Source organism: Hemicordylus capensis, chromosome 2, assembly GCF_027244095.1.
Source record: "Hemicordylus capensis ecotype Gifberg chromosome 2, rHemCap1.1.pri, whole genome shotgun sequence".
In the NCBI taxonomy this organism is placed as follows: Eukaryota; Metazoa; Chordata; class Lepidosauria; order Squamata; family Cordylidae; genus Hemicordylus; species Hemicordylus capensis.
Genome location: NC_069658.1, coordinates 169,207,848 through 169,222,694, shown reverse-complemented (window position 1 = coordinate 169,222,694; position 14,847 = coordinate 169,207,848). Strand labels below are relative to the sequence as shown.

Genomic DNA, 14,847 nt, shown 5'->3' with positions numbered 1-14,847 from the left:
TAACTGTATATCAATTCTGACAACAAAATGTCTTATAAATGTTTACAAGTTTATATTACAAAACTAGACTGACCTTTACTGCAACCTGAAGGGTGATCTGTATGGAGTTTGTTTGTTTTTTAATTACAGATGCAAACCAGCCTCAGCTTGTCTCCCAACCTGCAATATTACGACTACTACTATTTACAGCCACCTAATGGTGCAGCAAGAAATGACTCTACTAGCAAGCCAGAGGTTGCCGGTTTCAATCCCCACTGGTATGTTTCCCAGACTATGGGAAACAGCTATATCAGGCAGCAGTGATTTATTTATTTACTTACTTACTTATATTAAAACATTTTAATACCGCCCAAAACTTACGTCTCTGGGCGGTTTACAACAGAATAAAAACAAAGTAAAACATTAGTTAAGACAAAAATGAAAAATTTAACATATTACAACAATTCAAATTTTTTTAAAGAATATTTTAAAACAGCATTAAAACCATTAAAACAATATTAATTAAAAGCCTGGGTGAACAGATGCGTCTTTAAAGACTTTTTAAAAGCTGTCAGAGATGGGGAAGCTCTTATTATGGCAATAGTAAACCCCTCCTGTATTCTACCAAAGACAACCACAGGGCTCTGTGGTCTCCAGGAGTCAACACTGACTCGACAGCACACTTACTTTACTTTACTATTTATATACTGCTTTTCAACAGAGCTTCTTAAAGTGGTTTACATAGAAAAATAAATAAATTATAAATACATTGGTTGCCTTTCCAAAAAAAGCCTCACAATCTAAAACATAACATAAAGTAGGCAACAGCAACCATCACGGGAGGAATGCTGTGCTGAGGCTGGAAAGGAACAGTTACATAGGAACATAGGAAGCTGCCTTACACCCGAAGTCAGACCATTGGTCCATCTAGCTCAGTATTGTCTGCACAGATTGCACAGGTTGCAGGCAGGAGTCTCTCTCAGGCCTATCTTGGAGATGCCAGCAGGGGAACTTGAGATCTTCTGCATGCAAGCAGACAGAGATGCTCTTCCACAGAGCTATGGCCCCATCCCGAGGGGAATACCTTACAACTAGCCAACTCCACACAGAGCATCTCCGCACAGAACATCCGCACAGAGCAACTGGGGAGGGGCCGGCAGTTACCTCTTCTCCCCAGTCTCCAGCCATCTCGGCGGCTGGGCCCAGACTGCTGGGTCGAGTGCCGCCTCCGCGGACGGGCCCGCCACCGCTGCCTGCTTCTGCAGCCAGCCCGCAACCGGGCCGAGTGCTGTCTCCGCTGGCAGGCCAAGTGCCGCCTCTGCTGATGGGCCCGCCACTGGGCCAAGTGCCTCCCCCGCGGACGGGCCCGCCACCGCTGGCGCTTTCCTTTGCTGCCGGGCCCGCCTGCCGCTTGCCTCCCTGGCCATGCCCGCCGCCGCCTCTTGTCTCCTGGGTGTGCCGGCACCCAGTCAATCAGCTGGGAGCTGGGATGCACATTCCATGGCACATTCAGGAGAATTAATAGAATAGATGCTCACAAATGTAGTTTCCCATCCAAATGCAAACCAGGGTAGACCCTGCAAAGGGTCACGCTTTTCTTGCAAGCAAGCAAGAAAATTCTTACAAGCAAGCAAAATTCATGCTTCCAGCACAAATGGCACGGCAAGGAAATGCCTGACTAACAAACAGAAGGCGGCCGGTTTGAATCCCCGCTGGTACTAGACCAGCTGCTCTCCCTTTTTTTTAAATTTGGGGAATGCTAAATATCACCATTTAAATTGTGCCTCTTTGCTCAGTTAACAACAGATGACTTTGGACAGGTGTCATAAACCACTCTCCCAGCCTTCGTCTCCTTTCCCTAGCTTGCAGTATGGTGCTAACAGGCTGTAACTGGCATGGGAAGTTACACTAGCAAGGCTGTGTTGTATTCTATCTAGTTATGTTTTGTGTTTGTTGTTTGGATGTTTGTCCTAGTGAGGATCCTGTAGCAGGGATGGAGCCTGACTGCTGGCAGCCCGTGTGCGGCCGTGTCGGCGGCCCCACTGACCCGGCCCCAGCATCTGACATCAGAGGCTGGGGCTACCCACACCCCCGCGTCTGACGTCAGACACAGTGGGTGGGGGGTGTCTGGCTCCTAAACGGAGCCTTGAGGCTCCATTCAGGAGTTGGAGTACAACTCCCAAAGGGGCCAGAAAGAGCCGCTCCTGGCTGCTCTGAGTTCGCAGCGCAAGCCTTAGTTTAGCTCCTGAAGGGGCCGTGCAGCCCCCACCTGGGAGCTAAACCAGCACCCCCACGTCTGACGTCAGTGTGGCCCATGTGTGGCCATGGTGGCGTCCCTGTGTCCCGACATGGGGGCATGTCAGGACCGCAAGGTGCAGCCCAGGTTCTTTGAACCTCTTGGCCCAATAGTGGCTCTGCCCCTGTCCTATAGAGAGAATGGAGGGTGGAGACAGAAAGGAAAGGGAGATAAAAGAGAAGGAGAAAATGGAGTTGTTGCTGAATAAATCTGCATAATTTTTCTTTGTGAAGCAGCTATAGAACAGGCTATTTTTTTTAAAAAAAAAAGTTTTAAAAGCTCAAAGAAACCCAAAGCACATTTTTCTGAGCTAAAAAATACTCTTTGCTGGAACCTTTTGTTTTAATAGCAGAACATGCCACTATTCAGTCACACAGAGGCACTCTTAGCCATGGACCTTGGAGATCTGGTCCATGGTCTCCTGCCTTTGGGGGGCCTCCAAATGTTCGGGGGGGAGGCCTCCCCAGAGCCCTGCCACCTCAAGGCTCCATTTGGGAGCCAGACCACGCCCCCCCCCCCGCATCTGACATCAAACGCAGGGGCATGGCTAGCCCCTGTGTCTGACGTCAGATGCAGGGGGTGGGGTCAGTGGGGCCACCATCACGGCCACACACGGGCCGCAAGTGGTCAGGTTCCGCCACTGGCTCCCCCTTTTACTGGGACGGGGGACAGCGAGCTCCTTCCGATTGCATGGGCCTTTCACCTCCCTCCACATAGAGGAAAACCGGAAACAGGCTGCACAGGTTGTACAGTCACTTGGAAGGAGGGAAGGGAGCTGGAAGGAGTTTGCTGCCCCCCCCCCCCGAAGGCAGGAGCAGTGGTGGCAGGTTTAAAAAAATTAAGAAGGGTCCTTGCAGGAGGGGGCCCTCCGAAGCCCTGCAGGTCAGGGTTGATTTTGGACCTAGGTGCACCACTGCAGTCACAGCTATGCTTAAACTTGGTTATTTCTCCACTTTTTTCTATCAGCAGCTCTCCCTTCTGCCCCATGGCTCTACCTGTACTAAAAATGGCTCCAGTACTTTGCATTGGAGGTTATAGCACAGAAATAAACGCAAAGCTTCTCATTCTCCGTATAGAGAATTCTGATTTTACACTGACTCAATATGTTTAACTCTTCCTCCTGCTAAATGGGCAAAGAGGCACCTTTGGAAGGGGTGAGTGAGTCTCCTGTACTTTAACAGAAAGAGAAAGCAACTAGCCACATTCAGTCCAGCATCACATCTCTCCAGGGACTATTGCCATTGTCCCCCTTGTGCTTCTTTATAGATTGCAAGCCCCTTTGGAACAAACAACCATTTTTTAATTCCTTTTGCTATGTAAACCATTTTGAGAATATTTTGTTGAAATGCAGAATAATAATAAAAATAATTAAATTAAATCCAATCCTATTTTGGGCAGTAGTGAGAGCTGCCCACAAAAATCAATTGAGAAATCCGGGGTTTTGACTGAATTGTGACTGGGCAGCAGCAGGTCCAGTTTACTTTTGGAAAAGTAGCAAACCCACTCTTTCCAACTGTGGTGTAAGTTTTATGGTCTGTTTAAATGAGTGTTTAAAAAAATTATCCTGCCAATTCCAATGCAAATACAATCAAGTATCCCCATATTGCAGTTGGGGTGAGTATTAGCAGGTAAAAAGTGGCTTACAACAACTCTGCAACGTAATCCATTAATTAGGTGGCATACTAGAGGTGGGAATCAATCTGATTTGGATTTCCAGCCAAAAGCTGGCTTTTCAAACCCATCCACCCCCTTTTTGGCTGCAGTGCCAATCTAGTCAAATTACCCCTCAGACCCAAATTTACTCCCTCACCGCAGTTCAACTCTATCACTCAAGTGCACCCAAAAGTTTTGTTCTCCGTTGACTTTCACAGGAACATAGGAAGCTGCCATATACTGAGTCAGATCATTGGTCTATCTAGCTCAGTATTGCCTTCACAGACTGGCAGTGGCCTATCCAAGGCTGCAGGCAGGAATTTCTCTCAGCCCTCTCTTGGAGAAGCCAGGGAGGGAACTTGGAACCTTCTGCTCTTCCCAGAGCAGCTCCATCCCTTAAGGGGGAATCTCTTACAGTGCTCACACTTCTAATCTCCCATTCATATGCAGACCCTGCTCAGCTAAGGGGACAAGTCATGCTTGCTACCACAAGACCAGATCTCCTTTCAGGCAGATACTATGTACTTTTAAATGCTTAAGTAGTCAGAACACAAATTTAAAAATTTATATGAAATGATATTTGAGTTTTAAAAGCCGTGATTCCTGCTATCTTTTATTTGGGTGGACGGACATGTGGCTATTACAGCGATGCTTAAAATAAAATATGAGCTGTCTTCATGGATTTCTGTAGGCATCTCTCACTTTTTGTCTCTGACAGCAGATACCCAGAGAGCAACCGGCGGGTGGGGAGGGGGGCGGTTTCCATAGCTGAATTTGCTGGTTTGTCGTCGTCCTCCCCCTCCCCCGAAACCAGCAATTCATACTTTAACTTAGTCTTATTGCATGGGGGCTGGGGGGGTGGGGGTGGCTATTTATGTGAGACCGACTGCCATAGGGGCTTGGATCCCCCCTCGGGCAGGGCTTTGCGCCTCTCACCCGTTAATCAATATCATTTGGCACCAGCAAAGGGCTCACTCTCCCCCCGCCCCGTCCCCTTAAGACCTGCTGATTGGCAGCCCCGCCCAGGCCAGCCCCCCCCCTCCAAGTTACCGTAGAGAAAGTCGAAGGCCCGACTGGGGGCCATGGCCCTGCGATACCCGGCCCCGGAGGGCAATGCCGGCCGCGGCACCGTCACCGAGCGGCTCATCCTCCTAGCTCGGCCGCCGCTGCTCTGACTGGATCCCGGGCAGACGCTGTCTCCATGGTAACACCGAAGCCCCGCGGCCGGTGGGCGTGGCTTCCTTTGCGCACCTGAAACGAATCCCGCCTCGAGAGAGGCAGAGGCCACGCCCCGAAGGGCGGGCTCTGTCACTTGCCGCGGCTGCCGAAGGTGAAAGGGAAGGTAGCCTGTTGCAGAAATCTTCTCTGTTGCTTGCGAGGGAGGTTTCCTGTCTTTTCTCATGCGTGATTATTTGTTTTATTTCTTACATTTCTGAGCTTCGTATCAGGAAATCTCAAGTTCAAATGTTGCCTTACCTCTGCCCTGAGCTCCTTAATTAAGTGTCCTTAGGCAACCCAGACTACTCCTGCAAGCTGAAATACAGGGATATTGATTTGTCTTGTAAGGTTGTTCTCATTAGAACAAAAATAATGTGCTAATTCAATACCCCAAGGTGCTATCTAACTGCTAAATATTACATTGTTGGCTTGTGTGATCTAGGAAAGCATCATAACATTTTTGTCATGATTGTATGCTTACCAGGTGACAGTTCAGTTTACTGTGACTGTTATTACCTATTTATACATAGTGATAAATAGGTAATAAATATGCATGTGATGTATTGGATAACATCATTATATTTTACTGTTTTCATGTATAAAACATAAAAACAGTACCTCCCTGGAGGTGTTTGATCTAAAAAAATATGACAGGTTCCTTTTCTGAGGATAGGAACATAGGAAACTGCCATATACTGAGTCAGACCATTGGTCTATCTAGCTCAGTATTGTCTTCACAGACTGGCAGCGGCTTCTCCAAGGTTGCAGGCAGGAATCTCTTTCAGCCCTATCTTGGAGATGCCGCCAGGGAGGGAACTTGGAACCTTCTGCTCTTCCCAGAATGGCTCCATCCCCTGAGGGGAATATCTTACAGTGCTCACACTTCTAGTGGATGTTGCAGTCTAATACATAACTAATTATTTTACTTACTTGATTTATATCCCACAGTTTACAACATTAGCAAATTTTAGCTACTCCTTACATATCCCCTTCCTATTTCTATTACTGTTCTCCACACTGTGGGGAATGGTTTCCTTATAGCTGAAATTGGGAAGGAGGTGGTTAGTGTCCGAGCCAATGTCCAGGGCTGGACATCATGTCCTGGATATATCAGGTCATACAGGTATTTAGCTGGTTTTTTTGAGGGCTTGATGGCTCCAAGTCTTACAAGGCTTGGTGCCTGGCTTAAATCTGTCTGGTGTTCCATATCAATAATACGCCTCTTAAGGATCCCCATAGCGTTATCATAGCCCAGAGGAAGAAGATATTCTATTGACAGCCCATATGATTTTAGCTTTTCAGTCATTAGATGCATCCAATCAGAGGGGTGTTCATGCTTAAAAATTAGGGGAGCTGGGCCAGAAGGGGAATAAATCAATTTCAACCAAAAGTGGAAGATATAAGTCCAAGCATAGGACTCCAAGCATGACAAGCCCGCTTCCAAATGCAACTTGGCATTTGACACACAGCAGGGGGTTGAAAAGATGGCCCTAAGGAATTTAGACTGGACCCTCTCAAGTGGACGGAAATCTCTATATATACAGATCTGAGAGCCATAAAGAAGCTGGAGAATAACCTTGGCTTGAAAAACCTTGATGGCAGCTGGAACACATCTACCCCCAGAAGAGAAAAAGAATCTCAGAATCATGGTAGCTTATCTCTGAGCGTAGAGTGTACAGTGTAATTAGTGTAATTAGAACAGTGTAATTAGTTTGTTCTTTCCAGCTACCGGACGCCTGGAAAATGACCCCCAAATATTTATATTGGGTTGTCTGGCCTACACTAACCCCATTAATTTGCAATTTGTGCAAAATGGGTTTTCTGGCAAACATTATGACCTTTGTCTTCTGATGGTTGATGGAAAGCAGATTTTCATGACAATACTCAGCCAAAGATCTCAATATTTTCCTCATCCCCACCAAAGATTGTGACAGGAGGACAGCATCATCTGCATAGGGTAGGATGGATAAATGTCTACTGCCCAATTTTGGTGGCTGAAATTCCAGATTAGAGAATCTATCCACCATGTCATTGCTATAATAATTAAACAGTAATGGGGCTAATATACAACCCTGCCTGACCCCCTCTCAAAACTAATTGGGCTTGTTAAATGGCCCTGTGTGTTGCAACACACTCTTAAGTGGGAGCCCTTGTGAAGATTTTTAATTAGCAAAAGCAACCTTTGGTCAATTGAAGAATTTGATAGTTTCATCCATAATCTATCACAGGAAATGTGATCAAAGTCTGCTTTAAAGTCAACAAAGGTGGCATAGAGTGCTCCCCTCAGTAATTAAATGCCTCAGGATCAAGCCCTGGTCAAGAGTAGATCATCCAGCTCTAAAGCCTGCCTGCTCATCTGCCTGTACACTTCCTTGGTCAAACCAGTCAAGGCGCTTCCTATATAAGCAAGAAGTATAAGTATATAAGTAATATAAGCATGGAGTTTACCAATTATGGAGAGAAGCCTAATTGGTCTATAGTTAGCTGGGTCAGTTTTATTTCCTTTTTAAAAAATTGGAATAATTATAGACAAGCCGCAATCATGAGGTATACATGCAGTTTGGTTAATAGATGTAAAGAGTGATGCTAATACTGGAGCCCACCATGCCAAATTAGACTTAATCAGTTCAATAGGGGGAAAATCACATCCGGGCGCTTTCCCAGAACTTTGTTGCCCAACCAGTTCACTAATCTCCCCAGGAGTAACTGGGGGCCTTTCAGGGATGGGAGAATGCACCATATCATCTATCATTTTGGGACCATCTGCAACAGCCATAAAGTGAGCATGAAAGTGGTATTCCCATATTCCAGGTGGAATCAGATAATAATCTTGGGCTCTTTTAGGGCTTATGCTCCCTCTGAATAGTGACCGGAATCTAGAGGAATTTTTTAACCTAGAGGCCTGGAACAGAAGGTGCCAGGACTCTTTCATTACCAGTTTTTTCTTATGGTGAATCAAATTTTTGTACTGTTTTTTTCAGGGCCACAACTGATTTAGAAGATGTTGAAGGGTTCCTTACTCTAAATAAATGAAATTCCTTAACCAGCTGCTTCCTGGCTAGAATATATCATGGTCAAACCATGGTCTGAGCTATTGTTATTGGATAGGGGGCCCAATTGCCTCTCAATATTGAGAGGACCCTGCAAACTTTGAATCAGTGATTGATAATGATCTAAAATTTCATTCATTGAATCAGCTGTTAGGATATTAGATCTCAGATGCAACAGTTCCTCTGACTCAAGTAGATCGCTCAGACATTTAGCAGTCTCGCTGGTCCATCTGATACGTAAGCGGCAGGCAGTGTCAGCATTTACTGGGATAGGATCCTCCCAAATAAAGATGTTATGATCAGGGGATCTCACACACAGAGTCAAGGGCATATGGTCACTTTCCACCTTCAAATCAACTTACAGCTGTAAGATATAATCTAGTAGCGTTCTGGAGGCTGCAAAATAATCAATTGTACTAGCTCCCCTCCCCCTGAAAGGGGAAATCTGCAGACATGCTGTTTGCACAACTGTCTGTTCTGTGCAGTCCCAGTGTTGCCTTTGAAGGGCACAGCAGCCCCACAGTGCAGTGTTACAAACACGCAACACTACGCTAGATGTCAGCCAGTAACTGGTATTTTGCGGAGCCTGCACTTCTGTCCCCCTTTGGTTCCTATTTATGAGTGCATGGTGAATTTTGACCCTCTTAGCACAGAGTTTACGTGTGCTGATCTCCCTGATCTTGAAATGTCTTCCATTTTTGAAATTATTAGTCTATGGGCCAGGAGTCTAAAAATGGGTTGATCGGTACAATCTGAGTGAATAAACAAGATAGTGTTTTCTAGATTCTGATGACTCTAGTAGAATTATTAGCCATGATAGCCTTTGATAATGAATAGCACTCTCACACACCCCAAATCAGCTTATTGTGTATAAAAAAGAAAAGAAAAAGCTTACAATGCATAATAAGCAACAGTGACTGTAAAGTGGCCAAACAACTTTATGAATCCAACATTTTCTATCTGAAGTAACAGGCAGCTAAACATGGAGAAGTTTTCCCATGGTAATACTACTTATTATGAAAGCATTGTTTTAATTATGTTAATATTTTTAATGGGTTTTATATTGTGAACCGCCCAGGGACTTTTTTTTTTTTTGGTATGGGGTGGTATATAAATGTACTAAATAAATAAATCTTGTATTCAGACAACTTCTAATAGAGGGTCATCAAAGCAAAAAGACTGAAGTTTTGTTTGACACATACCAAACCATATTAATAAAGAATGCAAAAAAGGATTATAGAGGTAGCAATGATACACCACAGTCTAAGAACATACTAGGAGGCCAAAAGATAAAGCAGTAGCAAAGATTCTTATGTTCTTCGGATAACACAAATCTTATAGTCTTTCCATGTGACAAATGGAAGCAGGCGGAAAAAAATACAGGGAGAAATTCCAGGGTAACATTTTATGGATTGCACAGCATCCCTCCAGTGGCTGTTCCTGGTGTGTTTGTTTAGAATTATGGCACCGCCTCGTCGATTCCAACACCAAGGTCACATACCCAGCCTGCTACTTCTGATAAGACGATGCCAACTCTCTCTGCTGAATTGGCAAACTGCCAAACATGCAAGCAAGACGACCTGATGCAGCTTAAAAATAAACTGGCTGCCCTCCTCCAAAGACTGTATCCGGATAGACATGATGATGATGGTCATCTCAGCCCAGCTTCAGACAAAGATACTGACCTAGATATCACTGACCCTATGGAAATCCAGTTAAGATCTCCACTCAAAACACTCCTAAGGGTTAATCCAGCTGACTTCGCCATCAACTTAGGGGTGGAGAGTGACTGTGATCAATCCACCTGCCCCCCCCCCCCCGCAACACCCAGCCTAGCACAGCAAATGCAGAGGCCGCTAAAAGGATGAATTTACGTCCAGGAGTGATGTTGTCTACAGACCCACACTTTGACAGTGTCACTGCCCTTCTTGTCCCAGACAGGCTACTTACACCTCGCAGCATCCAGCCCTGCATTGCAGAGCCCTCCCCTCCTACGGATGCTGTGGAAATTACAATGGGGATGGAGGCAGCCCAGGAGAGGGAAGGGGAGTCCCCCCGCCCAGCGGTAATCCAATATCCAGAGACAACACAACAACCCTTCATAGGAGAAGCGCCTCCCACAGAACTGGAACAGAGAACTGACCCGGCCACTGAGGCTCAACCAGACAATGTGGAAGTCACTACAGATGCTTCTCAAGACCCAGGCCCCCAGACCATCCCAGATGCTGCAGAAGGCATCATCACATTGGATGAAAGGCCTGGTACCATCTCAGACAATGGTGAGCAGGACAATCAAGCCAACCCATCAGAGGTGGGGAACAAGGTGGCTTCTCCCTCCAGTCTGCCTGGGCTGGATCCAGATCAGCTGGCCGATAGGCTGCAAAAGACACTGAGCGCCCAAGTTGGTGATAGTTCAACACCAAATGCCCAATGATATTCAGCAGACCAATGTAAAATTGCGATCCTAATATGGAATGTAAATGGCTGGCACGCATCCTTTTCGGATCCCTCCTTCACTGACTATTTAGCCTCCCATGATATCATACTGATACAGGAAACTTGGACTACTGGGGAGCTATTGCTCAATGGCTTCCAATCACATACTGCTGGAGCTTTACCTGGGGCAGGTCGTGGCAGATGCAAAGGAGGTCTGGGTGTATTCGTTGCTACAGCCCTACATGCAAACTCCAGACTGCTCCCACCAATCAAACAATATGCAATGGCCGTCCTAGTCCAATTCACTCAATGTGAATTGCTGATAATTAACATCTATCTCCCACCCCAACACAGAAAAATACAGGTCAGAACATTGTGGATTGAGCTAGAAAACTTTGTAGCAGATCTCATCCACTCCAACCCCAACGCCTATGTGCTGCTGGGTGGTGACTTCAATGTTAGGATGGGACTGGATGACTCCACCTTATACTCCCAACAAAGGGCCTATCCACTCAGCCCCAGGGCTGATGGACTCCCTCTTAGCCGCCTCTCCAAGGATCAAAACTCAAACTATGAGTCTCCGCTTGAGCCAACTGGCCACAAGACTTGACCTTTCCATCTTGAACGGCTCGTTTAAAAGTGACCACCTGGCTGAATTCACCTTTCTCGCCGGCACCAGAATGAGCCTGATCGACTACTTCATTACATCAGGGGGCTTCATTACATCAGTGGAGGGATTGGAGGTTATTCCTAAATTTGATAGTGACCATCTTCCTATCACACTACTCCTAAAACCATTTATCCATCAGTCTCACATTGAGAACCACTACGGACCCACTATATCTGCAGCGGAGGGAGTACATTGCCACGCCAATTGGTCACCACAGCTAGATCAAGAGCTGTGGGAGCTACTTGCCTCTGATCATTTGCAGTCAATCCACTCATCGCTGCTAAATAATGATCCTACCTCTAAGCCTTTGGAATCATACAAAGCACTTGCTCGGGAACTACAGCAGCTTCTCTCCTGTAGGACCCGTGCTCCATGTGCTCTGCACCAACCGCCCTCCAAGCAGTGGTTTGACAAGGAGTGTGTTAACGCCAAAGAAGCCCTCACCAACACCTATCAAGTCTACAAAGATACCTCTGGTTTGAGGGCAGCTCAGGATCTACTTCAGCAGAAAAAGCAATATAAACTCCTGCTGGTCCGCAAGAAAAAAGAGGCCATGAAAGAGACCTGGATGAGACTAATTCAGGCCGCTAGATCCAAGGACTCAGCTATGTTTTGGCGACTCGCAAAATCCTCTCCCAGCTATGGTCCAAGCCACCTGGACTGCCACATTCATTCAGGAACCTGGGAGAAACACTTTTATGATCTACATAAAGATCCCACCGCTGCTGGCAGAGACCCTCCTAGTGCCATAGAGGACACTCCGGCATGGGCTCCGGTATCCATCTCAGAGATCCACAGCCTTGTTGCCCAAATGAAACTGAGAAAGGCTCCAGGTGATGACCTTATTCCCCCGGAGGCTATCAAAAACAATCTGGACTGGTGGGCCCCCATCTTGGCATCGCTCTTTACCTTCATGGACGTGAGTGGCCAAATCCCCAAGGATTGGGGGGTAGCAATTATTGCCTCCATCTTTAAAAAGGGCAAGAAGGATGACTCGGCCAACTATAGACCTATCAGTCTACTTAATACCATCAGTAAACTTTATGCAAGACACCTACATGGGAAACTCAGGGACTGGCTGAAGCAGGAAAAGCTTCTTGCTGAGGAACAAGCAGGATTCACTGTTGATCAATGTATAGTCCTACAGCACCTCATCGGAAAATATTCCTCCTGTAGAACGACCTCCCTTTATGCTGCCTTCATCGACCTTAAGGCAGCTTTTGATTCCATCTCACGTGTAAAACTATGGGAGAAGCTGGAGGCCTCCACTATTGATCGGCGTCTGCTGCACCTCATTCGAACCCTGCATCTTAACACCTCACTCAAGGTGAGGTGTAGCCCACAAGGTCATCTTACGAGTGCCATCCTAATGCAGAAGGGGATCAAGCAAGGTTGCATTCTGGCCCCACTCCTATTTAACTTTTACATCAACTCAATGGTGGACCAGCTCAGCAACACTGACTTCCATCCTCCTAAACTCGCCGGGAGACACCTAGCCACCCTACTATACGCAGATGACGCGGTCATCCTCTCAAGAACTCCTTTTGGCCTTAGAAGAGCGTTGAGGGCTCTGACACTGCACTGCAAGGAAGACAGTCTGGAAATCAGTTACAACAAAACTAAAATAATGGCCTTTGCTAGGAGGCTCAAGAGCCATTCCTGGAGGATCGAGGGACATAAAATTGAACAAGTGACTCATTTTAAATACCTGGGCGTAGTCTTTCATCCAAGTGGCTCCAGAAAAGCCCACGGAGATCATGTGGCCTTAAATGCTCAGAGAAACTCCTCTGCTATTCTTCAATTTATGCACACAAGAGGAGGCCACTATGTCCCTGCAGCTCTTGAACTGTTCAAGCCAAGTCACTAGCTCAACTACTCTATGGCACTCAATTGGGTCCTTTTCCCAATATCATGACTTTGGAACGGGTACAATCCAAGTTCCTCAGGGCAGCACTATATGTACCAAGATGTGTTTCCAATGCTACATTGCGCCTGGAGACAGGCCTGATCAAGATTGAGGCTAGGGTATGGGTGGCCACTCCTATTGGCTTGAACTATCCCTCAGTCCAATTGGTCTTTCCCCTCTAACCCTTCATGACAATTACCATTCTATATGGGCTCAGGCAATTGAGATGAAATTAGCTACACTGGGCCTCGCCCCTCTGTCTCTGATCAACATGGGATATGATCAGGCAAAAGCTATCATCAAACAGTGCATCACAGACACTGAGTGTCAAGTAGATCTCAGGAGTGTCCCAAAGTTTTGTATAAGTGAGGAGCTTAACTATATAGCCTCTCCGGCAGTAGGGGTGTGCCCGAACCGGTTCGGAGGCCATGCTGGAGGCCTCCGAATCGGTCCGGATCCGAGCCGGTCCGGTGGCTCGGCACAGAGGGGGGTTGTACCTTTAAGGGCAGGGGGTAGTACTTACCACCACCACCCCCGCCGCTCTTCCCCTTCCGGCGCTGTGTTTTTTTGTAAAGATTCTGGGGCGGCAGCGTTCCTCCCTGCCGCCCCTGCCCCCGTCGTTAGCCTGCCAGAGCCTCAGTAAGTAGCACACATGCGCCCGTTCCAGCGCGCATGTGCACTCGCTGCCGCCCGCGCGCTCCACGTACGTCACACGCTCTTCGTCATGCGAAGAGCGGTGGGGGGGGTAAGCACTACCCCCCGCCCTTAAAGGTACACCCCCCCGCGCCAAACCGGACCGGATCGGAGGTCATGCACATCCCTATCCGGCAGCATACCTTTCCCAACTGGAGGCCCCAAACCACAGAAGGGCATTCACTCGGGCCCGCTGCCATGGTCTCCCCTCAGCAGTAATAGAGGGTCGATACAGAAAGATCCTGTACGCAGAGCGATTATGCCCCTGCGGCTCAGAGCAAATTGAAACCACTGAGCATGTCCTTTTATACTGCCTGTTCTACAGAGACATTTGTGCCGCCCTTATTTCTCCACTGCTGAACAAGCTTCCGGGACGTATGAACCAATTCTATACTCAGTTGCTGCTATCTGACTCTAACCACACACACCCCAACCACAAAGATTGTTGCCGAGTTCTGTGCGGCTGCGATTGGCATCCGGCGAAAGATGATAGCTGATGGGCTCCCCTAATGTGAGTCCTGTTAACACTTGCCTCCATATTCCTTGTACCTTATTAATTGCGCCATGGCAATGCGTAATATTTTATTAGATTAATGCAGTGTAACTTAACCATTTAGCGTATTTTAGTGTAGTTTATCATTCAGTGTAATTCCGTGTAACTTCACCATTTTTAGTAATAGTCCAACTTATAGTAACCATTATAGTTTTAACCATTTTTAAGTTTAATTCTAGCTTTTTACCACATATGAAATCATTTCAAGCTACATTACTACTACTCCTCCTCAAATTCCCCTTCTATCTTTTCTGTGCATCTTATTATGGGAAAGTATTTTTAGCGGTTATAGTTTTTTAGTAGCTTGTTTCCTTTTAGTAGCTTGTCTCTTTTAAAATTGTAATTATTTTAAATTTTAGCCTTTTTATAATAGCTATCATCATATTTGCAATC

General features: G+C 46.5%; 1 protein-coding gene across 1 annotated transcript in view; it reads right to left on the bottom strand.

Annotated features, from left to right (window-relative positions):
- CFAP91 (cilia and flagella associated protein 91) overlaps positions 1-5,183 on the bottom strand; it is a 77,743-nt gene extending 72,560 nt beyond the window's left edge. The window contains exon 1 of the mRNA XM_053298520.1: positions 4,979-5,183. Coding sequence (XP_053154495.1) covers positions 4,979-5,075 — 97 coding nt within the window. The 5' untranslated portion in view covers positions 5,076-5,183. The remainder of the gene's footprint in view (positions 1-4,978) is intronic.
- Between the last annotated feature and the right edge of the window lie 9,664 nt (positions 5,184-14,847).